Source organism: Macaca nemestrina, chromosome 18 (assembly GCF_043159975.1).
Source record: "Macaca nemestrina isolate mMacNem1 chromosome 18, mMacNem.hap1, whole genome shotgun sequence".
NCBI classification, from domain to species: Eukaryota; Metazoa; Chordata; class Mammalia; order Primates; family Cercopithecidae; genus Macaca; species Macaca nemestrina.
Genome location: NC_092142.1, coordinates 84392832 through 84413112, shown reverse-complemented (window position 1 = coordinate 84413112; position 20281 = coordinate 84392832). Strand labels below are relative to the sequence as shown.

At 58.1% G+C, this 20281-nt stretch overlaps 1 protein-coding gene across 7 annotated transcripts in view; it reads right to left on the bottom strand.

Moving 5' to 3' along the window:
- The window catches only part of LOC105496790 (Gse1 coiled-coil protein), a 505942-nt gene that overhangs the window by 205824 nt on the left and 279837 nt on the right, over nucleotides 1-20281 (bottom strand). The window contains exons 1-2 of one of the 7 annotated variants that reach the window (XM_071085047.1): nucleotides 8193-8456; nucleotides 7981-8070 (exon numbers count right to left, since the gene is read on the bottom strand). The exons of 4 other annotated variants lie outside the window; for them this stretch is intronic. In XM_071085047.1, coding sequence (XP_070941148.1) covers nucleotides 7981-8070; nucleotides 8193-8235 — 133 coding nt within the window. In that variant the 5' untranslated portion in view covers nucleotides 8236-8456. Of the gene's footprint in view, nucleotides 1-7980; nucleotides 8071-8192; nucleotides 8458-20281 lie in introns of those variants that run through there. 2 more of the 7 variants (XM_011767405.3, XM_011767401.3) reach the window with 2 other exon arrangements.

Below are 20281 nucleotides of genomic sequence, written 5' to 3'. Positions count from 1 at the left end.
ACAAGTAATAAAGAAAATTAAATAAATGTGGGCTGAAAGGCCTATAAGCCTGGCCTACGGTACCATGCAACCAACACTACGATCTTCAGCTTAAACTGTGACTAAATGAGGCTGGAGCTACGAAATCCTCAAAGGAGATAAGGTAGCCTTGGGACCGGCAGATCCCTGCCACCCGCTATCCCTGGAGCTGGGGACCTGCCCCCACCAGAAATGCTGAGAGCCCAGCCTCTTCTTCAGGTCAGCAGGGACTTCGTGTCTCTGGGCAGGGGTTGGGTTGAGAGCGCCCAGGGCAGATGGGGGAGGACTGAGCCATGCACATTCAATGTGGCTGGGCTCAAGGACATGCCACGGAGGCGTCCATGGAGGGAATGCCTGAAGGCTCCTGCTCTGGGGTGGCAGCAGGAACCCCCAGCGCCCCCCTCCCCACCAGCACCAAGCTTCAGTGGGCCGCGTGTCTGCCAGATGGCAACGCGCTATGTGTCAGGAGATAATCACTATTAAAAATTCACTGGGTTTTATTTTATCTTTGTATTTTTTTCAGATTCTGTTTGGGCTCTCTGCTTCCTCCTAAAGAAGCTACCAAACCGCCACGGTTACACTGTTTTAATCGCCGCTCATTAAAAGAAACACTGACTGGGTCACAGCGTTTCTCCACCCCAGCAGCTGTGGGGGTAAGGGAAGTGGGCAGGGGGCGGGGAGCTGGCTCTCCGGGGCAGCCCAATGGCTGCCAGCCCGCCTGCTCACCCCTGTGGAAGAGCCCTGCAAGGTGCAGCCCCTTCCCGGGGCACCCAGACAACCCTCCCAGACCCCGAACTCCCTTGAGGCACAGAGCAATCGCATTGCAACCTGGGAAGGAATCTGGCCCTGTCAGGTGCAGGTTACCAGGGAGATCAGTTCAGCACCCCAACAAGGGGCACCCGAGAAACCACACATGGGGCATCCCAGGTGCAGTGGCCGGACATGAAGGGGACCCCAAGTGGCCATGTCACTCGGGAAAGAGACACGGATCCCAGCTCTGCACCCGGGGCCTCGGGCAAGCCCTGACTTCTCCAGGCCTGAGCCCTAGTTCTGCCCAGTGGTGTGCTGAGCTTAGTCTGGCTGCGGCTGGAGGGTCACCGAGGGGCGCCAAGCCCCACAGAGGCACTCCAAGTCAGTGGGAAGACCCCCCCGGCTGGCCCCAGGCGCCCTCTCACTTCAACCAAGGATTCAGGCACCTCCTTGTTCCAGCAAGTTCTGGGTGCCGTGGGCACAGCCTGAACAGCCCAGCTGGCTCGAGCTGCCGACTTTCTAGAGGGGTAGGAGGTGAGAAAAAGCGGAACACGGATGGGGGCTCCCGCACCCTGGAGCCTTGCCCTCACCCTCAGAGTGAGCACATCCCAGGGACGGGCCTCTGGGCAGAGGAGGGGGTGGCATCTCAGGCCTGGGGTGAGCAGGAGCAGCCCTCCATACCCATGGTTGCCACTGCGGGGAATCACAGTGAGGACGGGGGTCCTGGGGCACCCCATGCTTGGTTGGGGACTCTGATGGGCCAAGGGCCCTGGCTCCCCCTCCCACCTTGCCTTGCACTTTTGGTGTCCCTAATCCTCTGTGGTTAGGTGACCTGCTTGGGCAACTGCTGGGAAAAAGGCTGGATTTTTGCAAGGTGCATTTCAGACTGGAAAATGACCTTCCTCCAATCAGCCCGGATGATTTCTCCCACCTGAACTGGGGACCAGAGAGGGAAGTGACTTCCTAGCCTCAGGGAGCAGCAGCATCCTGGTCCCCAAAGCTATGCCCCACAGTACTGGGGGCCTCAGAGTCCATAAGGAATGTTAGACAGAATTTTTAACCATTGCACATTTTTAAAACATGTAAGGTAGGGAAAAGGTGATGCCTGTGTCCTAGCGTTGCCTTAACAAATGGCCACAAACTGGCTGACTAAAAACAAAGAAATGCCTTCCCTCACAGTCCCAGCGGCCAGATGTCCAACCCCACTCCTGCAAGAGGCTCTTCAGGTGGATCCTTCCTGCCCCTGCCAGCATCTGGTGGGCACCCTGGCTTGTGGCCCCACCACTCCCATCTCTGCCTCCATCTTCACGTGGCCGCCCCTGTGTCTGTGTTTTCTCCTCATCTGTCTCTCATAAGGGTCCCTGTCACTGAATTTCGGGCCCACTTTTTTTTTTTTTTTTTTTTAAGACAGAGTTTTGCTCTTGTGCAGGCTGGAGTGCAATGGCACGATCTCGGCTCACTGCAACCTCCACCTCCCAGGTTCAAGCGATTCTCCTGCCTCAGCCTCCTGAGTAGCTGGGATTACAGGCCCCTGCTACCACACCCAGCTAACTTTTTGTATTTTTAGTAGAGATGGGAGTTTGCCACATTGGCCAGGCTGGTCTTGAACTCCTGACCTCAGGTGATCCACCTGCCTCGGCCTCCCAAACTGCTGGGATTACAGGTGTGAGTCACCATGCCCAGCCACGGGCCCACTTTAATACAGGATGATTTTAGCTCAAGAGGCTTAACTAATTACACCTGTAAAGAAACTATTTCCAAATAAGGTCACATTCTGAGGTTCCTGGTGGACGTGAATTTTGGGGGTGGCCCTATTCAACCCAGTGTCGATGGTCGACACCCCCAGCACACTAAGATGAGCTATTCTTCTTCCAGCTCATACTCTTAGACATCAGTAGACGGGGAAAGGCAGCCACTCTTGCCAACATCTGTTCTGTGTGGCTCCAGGCGGGGAGGGGAGGGACATGACCCTCCGGCTCTCAAAGCTCTCCAAGATGACGTTTCTGGGTGGCACAGGCACAGAAGGGCCCTACGAGGGCCGGGTGTGGTGTCTCACACCCGTAATCCCAGCACTTTGGGAGGTCAAGGGGGTGGATCACATGAGGTCAGGAGTTCAAGACCAGCCTGGCCAACATGGGGGTGAAAATCCTGTCTCTGCTAAGAATACGAAAGTTAGCTGGGCATGGTGGCACATACCTGTAATGTCAGCTACTCAGGAGGCTGAGGCAGGAGAATCACTTGAACCCAGGAGGTGGAGGTTGCAGTGAACCAAGATTGCATCACTGCACTCCAGCCAGGGTGACAGAGTGAGACCCCATCTCAGAAAAAAAAAAAAAAAAAAAAAAGGAAAGGGACCCACAAGAAGCTGGTCCAGCCCTTCAAGGAGTTAGGGAGGCTGAGGCCCTGAGCGTTTCGTACCTTGCCCATGGTTCTGGAATATTCCCTATTCCTCTAGGGCTGTCCCACCCTCTTGTGGTTCAGGGAACCCCAAGCACAGAAATACCTGAGACCCAACAGGTGGGAGTCAATCTCCCATCAGGACCTCCAGCAAGGCTTTCGAGGTGGGCCGTGGCTCTTGGGAGGAGGCCAGGGGGTCACTCCAGGGACAGAGTGAGGGGTGGGCAGAGAAGGAGCCCTCACTGGCATGAGAGAAGGTGAGTCTGCAACCCCGACGCCTCCCGCGCCCCATTCTCTTCTGTCCCTCTGTGTAGCTTTTGATGCAGACGATGTCTCAGGTCCCAGCTCGGAGATGTGCCGACATTCACTAACTACTCCCTATGTTGTAAGCGTGCCTTACACAAATCAACAGTCAACTCCAACACCCCCAGCAGGTATGTGGCGGTCCTGAAAAACGTCCACAAATTATTTGACGCTCTTCCCATCTGGAGGGGGTATCTCCGTACCTTCCCCTTGAACCTGGGCAGTTTTGAAGGCTGCCTCCGTAGAAGTGATGCTGCGTGACCCCTGTGGCTGGGTCAGGGAAGGTCACACAGCTTCTGCTGGCCTCTCTTGGGACACTGGCTCTGGGAGCCAAGTAAGATGCCCAGCTAAAGCCACCACGTTGAGAGACGGGGGGATGAGACCAATCCAGCATTCTCACCCCACCCATTTGAGCCTTCCCAGCCCAAACAGCAGGCACAAGTACAGAATCGGCAAGATGCCCCCAACCCAGCCCCTGTCTAATACAACAACATGAGACCCCAGGCGAGAGCTGCTAGCTGCACCCCCAGATTCACGAGCAAACAAAATTTTTGTTCTTGTTTTATGCCAATGTCTTGGGGTAGTTTGTTACGTAGCAATAGCTGACTAGAACAAGCCAGAGATGAGGAAACTGGGGCACAGACAGGTCAAGTGTCTTGCACACAGCCCGTAAGAGGCAGCAGCAGGATGCGAACCCAGGCTGGCTGGCTCCGGATGCTCCTTACTGTTAGCCGGGCAAGGGTGAAGACGCAGGTGCCCACACCATCCAGCAGGGGTCTGCATACTCACCCGGCTGCTGGAGGCCAGGGCCCAGGCCATCTACTGCCCACCCTGCCCCACTTCCTGCCTGGCCTCTTCCTTTTTATTTGTTTATTTTTAAGACAGAGTCGCCCAGGCTGGAGTGCAGTGGCACTATCTCAGCTCACTACAACCTCCGCCTCTGGGGTTCAGGTGATTCTCCTGCTTCACCCTCTCAAGTAGCTGGGATTATAGGCGCCTGCCAGCACGCCTGGCTAATTTTGTATTTTCAGTAGAGATGAGGCTTCGCCATGTTGGCCAGGCTGGTCTCAAACTCCTGACCTCAAGCGATCTGCCTGCCCTGGCCTCCCAAAGTGCTGGGATTATAGGTATGAGCCACTGCGCCCAGCCATCTTCCTCCCTTTCTATATATTTAATTCGCAAACCTGGAAACACTCTGCATACTTTCCTCACTGGAGGACAAAAGCACAAATGATACCACTGTCATTGCCACCTGCAGTGAGTCTTCGAGAATGCCAAAGGCGTGGCCACCTGGCCCTATCTATAAGGCACCCAAATGCCATCCTCACCTCCCAGGGCTGCTAACTCCTCAGGACCCATGAGCTCAGCTGCCAGTGTGTGCCAGCAGGGCCCCTCTGAGGCCATGGAATCTCAGGGGCAGAGCCTGGCCTGGGTCCACGGTCGCTGGCAGCCATGGCAGGGGTTCCCAGGGTTCACACAGCCCTGCCCGCTCCCCAGGGGGTCCTGGGGCCACTCCTGCTTGGGGAGTAATCACATCACCACACCTGCGTGGAAGCTGCTCCATAGCCCTGAATTTCAAAGCACAATGAGAGCAACTCCCGGCTACCAGAGCCTGGGCCCTGGCAGAGCAGGTCAGCTGGCAGGCAGCCGGGTTACCATGACCTGGCTTTGAGGATGATCCACCCCGTGTCCTTTCAACACTGACCACGTGGTTCCACCCAAAGTGCCCGTGTTCTCACATTCCCACAGCTGGCTGCTGTCACTGAGATGTGAACCTGCCCTCTGGGCCCCAAAGGAAAAGCTAAGCTCTTAGGCTGGGTCCACACCCCTGCCAATGAGCTCATCCACCCACGGGACTTGGAAACAATTTTAAGGCATCCCAAAGTACAGACAGACTTCGGATGTGACTCCACTTATCATTAGAACAAAGTGCTCACTGAATAGCTGGGAAGTGGAACCACTCATTGGTCTGGCAGGAAAAATGGTTACTGTCTATTCATCTGACAAACATTTATTGGGCACCTACTACATACTCAGCAGCTTGGAAGATTCTGAGATGAGAATGTAAAGGATCTTCCCTTGAGGAACATCTGTCTGATAGGGAGAGAAAATAGGTACAAATGTATAAATTCCACTGAGAAGAACAACAACATAGACCATAAGGAGGCAGGAGAGATGACTTATGGCTGGGTGGAATCTGGAAGGCTTCTTGGAGGAGGTGGCATTTAAGCTAGGCCTTGATGTATGGGGAGATGGTAGGGAAAAGCAGGAAGGAACTTTCAGGTGGAAGAAAAAATAGCAGCTGACATTTATGACACTGACAGTATGCAGTCATTAACTGGACTGATGCACTTACCCTTAGCAGGGCAGTCCTGCCATCCCCATGGAACGAATGGGAGAATGTGGCACAGAGAGGTGAGGTCACTTGCCCCAAGTCACACAGCAGTAATGAAGGAGAACCCAGATGGGAGCCCAGGTCTGGCGCTCTTCATGGATCTATTACATGCTTCCTTTACACCCCAGGCACCAAGCAGAGATGGGAAGGGCCAGGGCATGGCACAGAAGCAGCATGAGATTAGGCTGACAGGAGAGCTGGGGAGGCAGGAGCTCCAGGTAGACAGGGGGGCAGCCAATGGAGGAGCCCAGGATTCCCACCCAACTGCTGCATGCTGCCGGGAACCTGGGGCCGTCCCAGACTCCCGGATATCAGAGTGACCAGATCTTTCTGGCGCTGAAGGAAGAGACGCCAGTGGCCACAGATGGCTGGCTGGGAGCGTGCCCCTGAGTGGGACTGTCCAGGCTCCCATGAGCCTCTCCCCTCCGCACCTCACTAGCTGTGTGACCCTGAAAAACGAGCATGCTGTTTCCTCACCTGCAAAAGTGAGAGGGCATGAAGCCAGTGCCCTCCCCCAGACGCTGCCATGAGGACTGAGGTGTGACCACAGGTAAAGGACATAGGGAGGGCCCATTCTATCCGTAAGGGGCCCCTACCAACCCCTGAGGGCAGTCAACCCAGCACTTAACACAGGCCTCTCCAGCCGCCATGCTCCTCCCGGCCCCACTAGCTGGGCTATAGAAACAAAGTGAGGGCCCTTCCAGCTCCAGGCAGGTAGCCTCTGTACCTGGACAGGGGAGTCGGTGTGGCAGAGGGGGAGCAGCAAAGAATCCAACCACCACACCCTGCAGGCCAGGTACACCCTCCGCCTGGGAGATGGTGGCGCATTCCCGAGGCTTCGTGAGTACCCTGTGCAACCCGCATGACCATCACCCCGGGGGAAAACAGAGACTCCCAGACACCGCATGACCGGGCCAAGGTCACACAGCTGGCGAGGGGCCGTCTAGGGGCTGTCGAGGCCCTCCTCCACCAGCCGGGCACCCAGAGGAACGGCGATCAGAGAAAGCCAGGCAGAGGGGAGCAGGGATCAAACACCCAAATAAGAAGAGAGTTTTGCAGGTCCACTTAGCTTCAAGGAAAAAAGCCTCCCCTTTTCTCTAAGCGGCTGCCCCCCACCCCGGCCCCCCAGGAGAGCGCTGGAAACCGCCTAAGCCGACATCTGATGGACAGGGATTTGTTTTAAGCTCTTTCTACCCACTGGACTATAATCATCAACCGTTCGCGACCTCTCCACAAATGACTCTTTCTCCCCCTGAGTTTTCAAAAGGCAAAAAGCTTTAAAAGCTGCAGTTCAAACAGGCAGAGAGGTGCACACAGAGAGAGGAGGGGTGGGCGGGCAGGCGAGGCAGCCAGGAGGGGCCAGGCATGGGGGATGGCGTCGTCCCCCTGCTGCTCGCCTGGCTCACCTGGAAGAAAAGGCCCGCAGGTGAGGTGCCTGAAGGTCAGGATGGGAAGGAGCAGTCCTGAGACCAGCATCCCCGCCCATTCTCTGTCACTGGAGCCACCCCGAAGGGATCTTGGTAGCCAGGGTTGCTGTTCATTGAAGGCTTCTCTCCGTCTCTCACCCCGGCCACCTCTCAGCCCGGGGACCTCAGTGGCCCACCGCCAGCTTTACTGCCCTCACCTTGCGCCACTGCCCCGGGCCTCAGAGTTTCGCTCACCCTCTCTCTGATGGGACTCATGGCGCCACCCACCCTCAGCGGGCTCTGTGACTCTTACCCTCTCGCTGCCTAACTGCGCCAGTGATACAAGGCCTTCATGCCAGGAGTTCTCCTCCCCAGGGAGCTGATGGGGCAAGGGAGGTGATCCGGCAGTTTGGGGAGGGGTAGGTTGAGAGTTCCAGCACCACAACCCACCCCAGGTCCCACCTGTGCAAGCAAGAGGGCGCGAAGTCCACACACACAGCCCCATTTCCCACCGTCACTGCAGGCACGAGGGGCCCTGCCTGGGTGGCACCCACCTCCAGGAGCCCCATGGCCAGGCTAAGGCAGAGCCCTGGGTACAGCAAGCCCGGTACCCGCCGGCCACTTTCCTACACGGGGTCTGAGGCCAGCCTCCCCCGCCTGCCTAGAAGCGGTCCAGGCGCAGCCAGACCGCGGGGTTCAAGGGTTTTCTACCTGAGGAAGCCAACCCAGGGCTTCTCTTCTGAGTTGACAGCATGAGGAGGCGGCGCTGGGGAGCACGTGCGTGGCCTGAAGGTGATGGGGCTGGAGGGCGAGATGGGGTGAGTGTGGGGCCAAGTCCCAGCCCCGGGTGGGTGGCGCACCCCAGAAAGTTCCACCCCGGACCCCCACCCTCCCGTCCACGGGGCGGTGAGCTGGGCACTTACTGAGGTTCTGGAGCAGAGACGACCAGGTCTTCATGCCCAGCATCCTGCGCCGCCCCCCGGGCCGCGGGACCCGGGGACTCTAGGAGGGGCTGCTCAGCATGGCCCGCGGCAGAGGCAAGCAGTAGGGGCGTCACGGGGCGGCAGAGGACGGGCCCGGAGGGGGCGGAGACGTGGATAGAGCCCCGGGATTCTGCGGGGGTGGGGGGGCACGGAGCAGCCGGGGCGTCCCTGCGCGGTGCGCCCTGCCCGCGGCGCGGAGCCCGGGGAGGGGCCGGGGCGCCTGGGGACCCCGCAGCCGCTCACGCCGCCCCCCGGCCCCGCGCCCCCGGCTTCACGCACCGCCAGCCGTGGCCGCGCGGCCGCCTTGCAGCCACCACCTCGTCCCCCGCCCGGCCGGCGCCGCCTCCCGCCTCCCGCCTCCCTCCCGCGCCGCGGCGCCCCCGCCGCCCTCCCCCGCCCGCGCTCCCCGGGCAGCCCCCGCTCCCCTGCACTTGATAACGCGCTTGTCAAGACTGCTGAGTTGTTCCTGACCTCTCCCCCGCCGCTGCTAATTAAGGCTCCGCCGTGACAGTTCAAGTGCCGAGCATCAAGTTTGCAGAACCAAAGCCTCTAATTGGGGCCGCTTTTCATTTCTCCATCCCCGGGGCTGGGGCTCCCCAGACCTGGGCACTGGCGCATTTTTCTTTGTATTTTTCATCAGGGAGGAGGGGGAGAAGGAGGACAGGCACCAGGAGAGGAGGGCAAGCAAACAACCAAAAGCCTGAGGGAAGGGAGGGTGGAGGGCCCCCTCCTGCCCAGCAAAAGCCAGGTGGCAGCCACAGGACACCTCCCTGCCAGACGACCTGACATCGCTTCTAACCCAGTCTCTGAGCTCTCTGACCTAGGGCTTTAAGGAGCTGAGCCCATCCCCCAGGAGGCGACTGCAGGGGACCTCCTGACACCTTGTGCTCTGGCAAGGAGGGGCAGACCCGAGACTGGGTGCTGGGGGCAGAAGGTGTGTGTAGCTCTGGTGCACACAGCCCTGCGAGCACAGCCTCCCTGCCCCTGTGGGGAGGTGCTCAGCCTCGCGCCCCACTCCCCCGGGGCCCGCTGGCCTCTCCTTTCCAGATAAGTGCTGTGAGCACCGAGGCTCTAAGTGACTCTTCAAGCTGCCTTTCTCCTCCACCGCCTACTAAATCAAGCTGCGCTGAGAGCCATGGGCTGGGAGGAGAGCAGGAAGGAGGGGCAGGGCTGCCTGCTGCTCTCAGGAGCTGGGGAAGGGTTAGGGCTGGGAGAAGGTCCGCGGGGAGGGGAGGAGGGGAGGGGAAGAGGAGGCCCAGCCGCTGGGATGGAAGAGGGGAGCTGCAGGAGGTCCAGTGAGGCTGGCTGGCGAGGCCTCTTAGCTCAGAATCCTGGAGCTTCACGCAGCACAGGGATTATGGCTCTCCCAGCCCTCCGACTGCAGCCTGAGAATTCCAGGTGATCCTAATTAAAGGGGTGGGGGCTTTCTTTTGAGCCACTATCCAGGCGATTCTTATGACAAGTCAAGTTTGAGAAACAACCATGTACACCAGGGGGTCTCGAACCCCTCGCAACAGATTAGAACCACCTGGGTGCTTTTAAACCACATTCCCCCTTGCCTGGGCCTGCCCCCAGACCAATGACATCACACCTCTGGGCATGGACCCAGCCACTGGTATTTTCTAAAGCTCCCTGGGGGTTCCAATGTGCAGCCAAGGTAGAGATCCTTTGTTCCAAACCAGTGGCTCTCAAAGGGGGGAGGGGGGGTTTGTCCCCAGGGCATAGTTAGCAACCAGTGTCTGCAGACAATTTTGATTGACACAACTGGGGGTCACAGCGCTGCTGGCACCTGGTGGGTCAAGGCCAGGGATGTTTCTCAACACCCTGCAGGGGACAGAACAACCCCCACACCAAGGAATCAGCCAACCCCAAATGTCAACAGTCCCAAGGTTGAGAAACCCAGGGTGAGCCAATCCCCCACCAGGCAAAGGCCCTTCAGGAACTGTCCTCCCCTGCGCCCAGCTCAGGGCTTGCCCGAAGCAGGTGTTCCCTAAGGGTGTAGGGAGACACGGTCCCTGGGTCTCCTTCCCACTCGGGAGCTCACTCCTTCCCACCCGGCTGGCTGCCGTCAGCCTGTGACTGTTACAATTGCTTCCTGTGTTGAGCTGAAATCTCTTAACTTCTACCCCACTGGGCCAAGCCCTTTCCCATCTGTCATCAGACTTCACGTCCTTATTTGCAGCCCACTCTCAAGGTCCCCTGGGTCTGAGCTGCTCCAGCAGACTCTCCCCACCCCCACCCTGGCTTCCTTAGCTCCTTCTCCATTGCTGTCCCTGGTTATGGGACGTTCCTTGGCCTGTAAACATCCTCCTTAAAGTGCAAGACCACAGGACCGTGTCTGCGCATGGGTGCTCCGCTCTGGCCTCCCACGCCCCCAATCTCTTCAAGTCTTGGAAGTGACATTAGCTCGGGCAATGAGAGGTCACTGCCGGCTCCTGCCCAGCTTGGAGCAGCTGAGGCCTCATTCACCCTAACCCTAACAAGTGAACTCCCCCACTTTCTGCTTGTCAGTTTACATTGGAAACAGAGTTTTCGGCTTTACATGAACTACCTTGCATTTTACCAAGTGCTTTCTTCCCATTGTCTAGGAGGTTAGCAATATAATGCGGTTTCCAAGGCCAAATCGTCCAGTGTCCCTCCCTTGAGGGTAAGCCCTGGCGGTCACCCCTGCTGGACAGGACAATTTGGGGAGTTTAAGAAAATACCAGGCTGTGCCCCACCCGTGAGCAGCTGTATCAGAATGTGGAGAAGGGGCCCAGTGTGTCTCAAAGCACCCCGGGTGGTTCCAAGGTGCAGCTACGGCTGAGAAGGGCTGCTGGATGGATCAGGGACTCAAGGCCTTCTCCAGGCCAGCCCATTTGACCTTGAACACACTTGGTGTTTCAGGCTGGAGTGTCTGTAGGGGAGTGTTTATCTGGTCAAGGGATGTGGGCCAGGAGCTTGCATCCCCAGGACAGCGTGTCCTTGCTCGTCGGAGGCCAGGCACTGGGTGAAGGTATGTGCACTGCGGGGCCCTGGGGGCTCACGCACCCCAGCAGGAGGACAGGATCCCAGGGAACAGGGTCTGCTTTCTGGTAGAAACTCTTTGGGAAGCTCCTGGGAGGAGCCAGAAGCCTGGACTGAGATCCAACCAGGCCATCCACTCACTGCGTGAGCTGGGGGAATAGCTCGGCTTCCCCGGGTGTCAGCAACCCCCTCTGTGAAGGAGGGGTGAATGCCTGTTCAGCCTTGCACAAAACAAGTGCTCAAGACCAAAGAGAGAAAGCCGCTGGGAAGGAGAAACAAGTCTCAGCAGTGACTTGCCTGAAGCCACATAACTTGCAGGGCCTCAGTATACTCATCTGCAGGATGGGCAGACTGGGCTCAGTGACTCCCTGGAGTCCTCTACGTCTAATCCAGCCCTTGGCATGAATTAACAGATCCCAGCCACTCCCCACTAAGCACATAGGCAAAAGGGACCAGGCAGAGCGTGGAAATGGATGCCCTGGTCTCCCCAGAGTGAAAGGGCAGCTGGGTGGTTTGTGCTCTAAGCCCCTAAGAGCCAGTGGGATGGTGATGGGAGCCAACAGGAGCCCAGGGAACAGGGCTGCCAAGTATAGTTGTCCAGACTGTTCACTGCACAAGAGCTCCTGAAGGAAATGGCAAGTGGGAGCTGAAACCCAATACTCACTCTACTCTTCAACAAGCACCTGGGCATGGGATGGGTCTGCCTGAAGCAAGGGGTAACTTCTAATTTGCACAAAGGAGCCATATGGGCAGGTGGTGGCTCCGTGGAGGGGCACCCACAACTCCTGGATGCATGTGGAGACACAGAGGGTGCCCGGGGGTGGCGTCTGCAGTTGGCAGGGTGGTTGTTCTAGATAGACTCCGCCTGCCTCCCGACTTCCTCTCGATGCCATCTTTCTGGGTGAATGAGCACAGGCGGTGTCAGAGGCCACTGTGTAAGCAGAGGATGATGAGCCGAGTCACCACAGGCAGCAGCTGACGGAAAGCCTCAGTCCCTGCCAAGGCCCTGGGCATAGGGTGGCAGGAGCGACAGCGGCCAATACTCCTGAGAGAGGGGAGGGCACTGCTTGCCCCACCCGGACCTGCGGGCAGGCAGCACGGCTTCTCCAGAGCAGGGAGACGGGTCCCTCCTTGCTGAAGGTGAAGGAACACAGCTCCCCTCTGGCCTTGGATGGAGGGTTAGCAGTAGAAAGAGGCCCCAGGCTCCCTGAACCTGAAGCGACTTTGTCCCTCCTGCAGTACAGAGGGCCTCATGCTTTAAGAAGCACCAGCATCCCCAGCAGTGCTTGGGAGAACACAGCCTTGCTCTGCCGCCCAGCATTTCTCATTTAGCAGGTCTGGGGCAGGGCCTGAAAATCTGCATTCGTAATGAGTTCCCAGGAGAACCCCACTTTGGGAACTGCTGCTCTGGTGTGATAGCCACCCACAATGTGGAAGCCCCTGCCACTGGCCAGGACGGCATCAACAGGAGATTCCCCTGGACCCTGGGCTTCCATGCCCAGCTCAACCAGCCTCTCCATCTGGGCATCCTGATATCTGGGACAGGGCCTCCATCTCTCCATGCCCCCTTCCAATGCCCTCCTGCTAGGGCAATGTCTGCTCAGCTCTGGCTGCCCTGGGGCGCCTCCTTCAGCTCCAGCTGTCGAGTGCTCCCCTCCAGGCACCTGCACCTGGAGACCCATTCTCCAAGCAGGGCCTCATTTACCTGTGGCCTTACAGCTCCTACCTCAGCTGTGTTCCCTGGGCTGCACTCCTCCCTGCTCCTTGAGGGCAGGACTGTGCCTTTTCTGAAATGTCCCCTGGCATCCAGCCAGGAGCTAGGCAGGGGGTCCCCGGAGCTGGAGGGGGTCTGAAATGGCTGGCCCAGTCCCAAGCGCTGGGAGGCCAGGTCAGCGCCAGCTGGAGCTGCAGAGGGGGCTCTCGGGAAGCCCAGAGCAGATTGTAGGGTCTGGGGAGTCAGATCACACCTGAGCACCTCACTAGAAGACAGGAACCAGAGTGCACCAGGATAGGGTCACTGCTGTGTGCCTCAGTCTCCTCACATGTAAAATGGGGTCAATAATAGCTACTTCAATCTCAGACAGAGAATGTATGAAAATTACACATCACCAATGCTACCACATCTCAGGATCGAGTGAGGCAGTGTATGCAAAGGCTCCGCACAGGGCCCCGCACACTACCAGCCCTTAATACATGTTGGTTGCTGTTATTTCTACTGGAAAGCAGGGTTAGCATCAAGCCTTGGTTATATTCTCCCCATGCTCAGGATGGCTCCCTCCACTCCTAGAGTCTGCCACTCTGCCCAGCCGGGCTGAAGCTGGATGCCTGTGGGGCAGGGGCGGGGGTGGATCGTTCCCAAGTCTCCTTCCTGAGGCATGAGGACATGAGGACCTTGCTGGCAGCTTCACCCAAGGAGGCAGGGGGTGCTGTGTGCAGGTGGCCCCGGGGCCCTAGAGGAGCCCATCCAGCCCTCACCCTCACCCTGCTCTCTGCATGCCTGAGCTCAGCCCCCACCAGGTCCTGGGACGATGACATTTCTCATCACCACGAGGGAGACTGTGAAGCCTGCTGTGCTACCCTACCGGACAGAGAAACCCAGGATGATCTGTACCCCAGCCCCAGATCAGGGACCATCGGAGGCAGCCTCTCCCCTCCCCTGCAGGGGGCAAATGCTGGGACTCATGGCCAGGCTGGTAGCTGCAGTCCAGGCTAGGGGGAGTCTCGCCATCCCCTGTCTCCCTGCTACCCGGCTCAGGGTGGAGATGGCTCCCTTCTCTCCTCCTCCCAGAGCGTCTTCCTTGCTCTGGGGTCCTGACCTTGCCCAGATAAGCTCTGACGGGGCCTCTACCCTTTTGCTCTCCCCATCCTTATCTGACTATGTGTGATGCAATCCCGACAGCCTCTAGGGCAGACCCCACTGCCCTTTCTTTTGGGGTCAGAGGCAAGCAGGAGGCAGGAACTGCCTGGCTCACCCCCACAGTCACCCTGGGTAGACAGCGATCTCAGGACGCTCACTGCTGAGGTTCATTTATCAGAAGATGCTTTCAAGCCCAACTGGCTAAGTCTTCCAGAAAGTAAGCTGTGGAAGCCCTTGGTCAGCTTTTCTGTCGGGAGTTGGTTTCTTGTGACTCAGCAAGGGAAGGCCCGTTTTGTCCTGGGCTGTGCTGTGAATGGCATCTTCTTTGAGAACACAGCCTGCCCGTGGTCTCTCCTGTGAGTCCCACCGTTCCTGGCAATGGCGGGGCTTGGGAGTGTGGTGGGTCACAGAGGGCAGGTTCTCCCCGCCAGGGCCCTGGGTCACCACAGCAGCCTCCTAGCGGGTCTCTCACACACCAGTGCTCACCCTGCTGCAGCCTCCCTCCCTAGAAATGCTTAATCTTCTTTAAATACCACTTAGCTGCCTCAAGTCCTTTCTGGAAGCAGAGCAAAAATGGCAGAACACACACACACACACACACACACACAGACACAGAGAGAGAGAGAGAGAGAGAGAGAGAGAGAGAGAGAGAGAGAGAAAGCGCAGGAAAATGACTCTCCACCCTGTCCTCAGGATGCTTGGGGATTTGCAGTGGGGTCCACACCACCCCGGACTTCGTGGCAGTGTGAAATGGTGGGCTTCGTGCTGCTGAAGGTACAAGCAATTTGGAAGTCCCAGAGCATAAACTGGAAGGCAGAGAGGGTGGTGGAGATGGCTGAGCCCCCATGTTCCAGAGTAAGCTCAAAGGGTCCCACCTCCAAGTCCTTCCTCCTGCAGGGCCTCCCCACCGGAGCGCCCTCTCTCTCTCCCACTTCGCCTCACTGGATTCTGATGCCCCAGCTCCACTGCTTCTCAAAACCAAATATAATGCTGACGACAGACCCCCTTTGCACCCCACAACAATATACCAGGGGTCTGGCCCAGGTGTCCTCCACAATACTGTCCTGCCCCTCGGTAACCCTCCTCTGAGCCAGGACTGGGTTAGCTCAGGGAGGCACAGCTGCCTCTGGACACAGGTGAGGAGGAGTTGAGAGGGAAGGCCAGCCGCTCAAGTTCAAATCCTAGCTCTGTTACTTACAACTGGGTATCCTGGGGCAAGTCATTAACCTCTCTGAGCCTTAGTTTCCTCATCTCTAAAATGAGGATGCTATGAGTTTATTTGCATTGTAAGGCACACAAAGCAGCGCCTGACCCCAGGGGTGGGGGTGGGTCCCTGGGAGGGAAGGGCCTTAGGCCAGGATGGGGGTTAGGCAGCAGGATGGGCCCCAGGTAGGTGTGAGATTGGAGAGAGAGCAGGACACTTTCACCCCCAGACAGCTGCCTGCACGTGGATGGGTCACATTCCCCCCAGTCTTGTCAGAAACTGAGAGCATAACTCCGCAACGTGGGAAGTCTTGGCCACCTGAAGTCTCCTGCGGGGGAGGCAGCTTACAGCGTGCCAGGCTCCCTGAGTTTGTCTCTCATCTGAGACTGAGCCATCAATTCCAAACGGGGCTGAGTTGCAGCCCAGATAATCGGGGGCCCCCAAATGAGCAGAGGCTGTGCTTGCCCTTCTGTTTCCTGGGCAGCCGCTGTAAACCCCACACCGGCCTGAGCATGGGGTGTGAGTGGGGGCAATGGGGTCTGCTGTTAGAACACCCCAGCTCCATCCCCAGCCCCACAACGAGTAGACTTCCTTCCTTCCTTCCTTCCTTCCTTCCTTCCTTCCTTCCTTCCTTCCTCCCTCCCTCCTTTCCTTCCTTCCTTCCTTCCTTTCTGTCTCTCTCTCTCTTCCCCTCTCCCTCCCTCCCCCTCTCTCTCTCCCCCCCTCTCCCTCCCTCCCTCCCTCTCTCTCTCTCTCTCCCTCTCTCCCTCGCTCCCTCTCTCTCTCTCTCTCTCTCTCTCTCTCCTCTCTTTCTTTTCTTTTTTTTTTTTTTTTTTTTTTTGAGACGGAGTCTCGCTATGTCGCCCAGGGTGGAGTGCAGTGGCCGGATCTCAGCTCACTGCAAGCTCCGCCTCCCGGGTTTTTACGCCATTCTCCTGCCTCAGCCTCCCGAGTAGCCGGGACTACAGGCGCCCACCACCTCGCCCGGCTAGTTTTTTGTATTTTTTAGTAGAGACGGGGTTTCACCGTGTTATGCAGGATGGTCTCGAACTCCTGACCTCGTGATCCGCCCGTCTCGGCCTCCCAAAGTGCTGGGATTACAGGCTTGAGCCACCGCGCCCGGCCTCTCCTCTCTTTCTTTTCTTTTCCTTTCTTTTCTTTTTCCTTTCCTTTCTTCCTTTCTTCTTACACCAGGTCTTGCTCTGTCTCCCAGGCTGGTGTGCAGTGGCACAATCTTGGCTTACTGCAGCCTCAACCTCCTTACTGCAGCCTCAAACTCAAGCGATCCTCCTGCCTGCCTCCCCAGTAGCTGGGATGACAGGCATGTGCCACCACGCCAGGCTGAGTGGAGTTTTGGAGTCTCTGTTTCCTCACCTGTAAAGAGGGACCCTAGGGTCACCTTGGAAGAGAATGAGGCCCTGCTCTGAAGGGATAACCATCCAATCTGCAGGTGTTTATTGCAGCTGCAGGGCGCTGGTCAGGTCATCACCCCAACTCTCTCCTCTGACGCTTACGAAGCCTCGTAGGATGCACCCGTGTCCTCATTTACAGAGGAGGAAATGGAACGTAAGGTGCTTGCACAGAGCCTCGCACCCAGAAGGTTGAGTTGTGGCTCTCCAGAAACATCTGCCACACCCTCACCCTCTGCACCTGCACAGGTGACCTTATTTGGAGGCAGGGGCTTTGCAGATGTGATTAACGTAAGGCTCCTGAGATGAGCTCATCCTAGATTAGGGTGGGCCTTAAACCTAGGGAGGAGTGCCCTTGTAAGAAACACAGAAGGAGATGCAGACCCACAGAAGGCCACATGATGACGGAGCCAGAGCCTGGAGTGACGCATCTACATGGCAAGGAGTGCCAAGTGTGGCCGGCACCGCCAGGAGCTGGGAGGAAGGCTGGAACAGATCCTCCGCCAGAGCCTCCAGAAGGAACCCGTCCTGCCGACACCTTGACTTTGGACGTCTCCAGAACTGTGGGAGAGTCAGTGTGTGTTGTTTTGAGGCCCCCAGTTTGGGGTGATTCATTACGGCAGGCCCAGGAAACTCATCTGGTGTCTGCCCAGGAGCCTGGCTACATGGATGCTCCTGGGAACATGAGCCCAGCCAAAAGGGCACTGTGGGCTCACTGGCCCCTGGACCCTGCTGGCAGCAGGGGAAACTGAGGCCCACAGGCATGCCTGGCCGGCCACCCCTCCTGAGCTGTTCTGCCTTGGCTTGGAGCCATTTGCTGGCTGCTCCCCTGCCACATGGGCAGCCCTCCAGGGTCACTGCCTCCACCAGGGCTAAGGGTGAGGAACCAAGGGCCTGGGGCAGCCTTGGAGAAGCTCAGAGGGTATGAAAATTACACATCACCAATGCCACCACATCTCAGGATCGAGTGAGGAAGTGTATGGAAAGGCTCCGCACAGGGCCCCGCACACTGCCAGCCCTTAATAAATGTTGGTTGCTGTTATTTTTACTGGAAAGCAGGATTAGCACCAAGCCTTGGTTATATTCTCCCCACGCTCAGGGTGGCTCCCTCCACTCCTAGTGCCTGCCACTCTGCCCAGCCGGGCTGAAGCTGGATGCCCGCAGGGCAGGGGGCAGGGATGGAATCGTTCCCAAGTCTCCTTCCTGAGGCATGAGGACCTGGCTGGCAGCTTCACCCAAGGAGGCAGGGGGTGCTGTGTGCAGGTGGCCCCAGACCCTGGAGGAGCCCATCCAGCCCTTGCTCTGCTTTCTGCATGCCTGAGCTCAGCCCTTACCAGGTCCAAAAGTGTCAAGCAAGTGAGGCTGGCCATGGTCAGACACCCGGGGGTCCTCCCAGAGTTGGCTGGGTGCGACCACCTTGTGCAGAGGGAAAAGGAGGTCTAGTGAGGGAGGGCGCCGGATGAAGCAGGATCCCCCCACAGGAAAGGCAGTGGCGCCCCCTCTTCCTAGCCCCCTGGGCTCTAGACTTCACGTCAGGAACTGTTCACCTAAGCCTGGTCTTATGGGGTGTGGGGCACAAACCAAGCCCTGCCCTCAACAGCTGGGGCTTCAGGAGCCACCCTCAGCCCTAGGGTCACCACCTGAGGGACCTGCTACCTCTACCCACCGACCTCCTGATGAAAGAGGCGCCTTCACACCTAAGCTGGGACCCAGCCCCACAAGCAGCCCCATACCCCAACCCTCCGCCCCCACTGCCTCGCTTCCTACGTCCAGCCACCCCGGCATACATTGTCACTGCCTGGCACGCCCTGGATGCCCGATGCTGAGTCCTTCGTACACACTGCATCCACACAGGGAGTGATCTGCCCAGCCTCCACGGAGGGAAGGGAGGTGGAGGAGGGTGGGCAGGCTGCTCAGGGCCCCTGAGCCACCGTGTGACTTTACCGCAGAGCTCCCCAAAACAGCGTTTCTTCACACCCCCATCAGCCATGCCAATGTCTAAATCTAGAACCTTCCTCCGATATGGGAGCGGGAAAGGACTGCCTTGCAGTTGCTAACCCCCTGCCCCCATTTTACGGGTGAGGGACCCAGACCCAGGGGCGTCCGTGACTCATCTGTCCAAGGTCACAAAGAATCCTGGTGTCCCTCTGCCCTGGACCAGCAGCACTGGGGACACAAAACCAAAACACAGAGGTAAATTGCCAAACCGCACAGCCAGAGACAGCAGACAGCTCCAGGGAGGACCCTCAGTGCCCACAGGGTGGGTGGGGTTGGAGACACCGAGCAACCGCCCAGCCCCCCACCCAGTACTGCAGCACTCGCCTAGCCCAGCGCCTGGCAGAGGGAGGGGCCCAACCCCAGTTTGTTAACAAAACGAACAGGGGAGAGAGAATGCTAAACTGCTGCCACTAACAGAAAAGATGCCCGGAGTTCTGCCCACCGCCCACCAGGGGTTTCTCTCTCCCAGGGCTTGTGCTGAGGGTCAAATCCTTCTCTGAGTTTCAGTGAGGCCTTCAGGAGAAGACCACAGGCCTCCCAGTGGGAACAGCCTGGGCCCACTGGGGCAGGGCATTCCAAGGAAGGAGGGAGGCCCTGTGAGATGCAGCAGCAACCCAGGCTTCCAGGAGAATCTGTGACCTTTAGACCAGGGGCTTCTGGGCCCCGCTGGGGTAGCTTTGAAAAATCCCAGTAGCCTTGCCACAGTCCCAGATCAACCAACTCAGAGTCCGTGGGGGTGTGGCCTGGCCATCCGCATTCGTTAGAGTCTGTCCCCAGGTGATGCCCTGAGTTGCCAGACAGAGGGAGAGGCGGGGGCCGGGGTGGGAACACACACGCTCAGCACCCGCTGTTAATTACCAGGGCCCACTGGCACTTCCCAGCTGATGAGAGTTGGGTAAATAAATAAATAACCGCGCTGGCAGGGTCATCAAACATCATCACATTAGGGACGCGAGGAGTCAGACAGCTTGACTCTCAAAACATAATCGGCTTAATTGCGGGGCCTCGATGCAGGCCAGGGTGGCAAACGGCTTCAGCACTCCCATTCGTTTCATTAAAATCCAATTATTCGTGCCGGACACAGGTCTCTCTGGCAGGGACAAAGATGCATCTTCAGCCATGGCCTAACCTGACACCGAGACATGGGCCTTGGGTGGGGACGCATCTTGCTTACAGCACGTGGGCCCGGTCTCCCTGGAACCAGAAACTCGGTGGGGGGAGGCAGGCAGAGACGGGCCTCTTGGGTGGCCTCTCAAGCCAGGTGGCCTGTTATGAGGAGCCTAGCAGTGTGACTGTGGGCTTCAGTGTCTCCACCGGGCAAACCATTTGTGGTGCATCCACACAATGGTGCACTACTCTGCAACAGGAAGGAACCAACCACCAGCGCACGCACCAACCACCGCCAGTGCACGCAGCAACCACCACCAGCGCACGCACCAACTTAGATGGGGCTCAACCCTGGCACACTAAGCACAGGAGTCTTTGTACTGAACGCCTCCATCTGCATGACATCCTAGCAAAGGCGAAACAATAGAGTCAGAAAACAGACCCATGG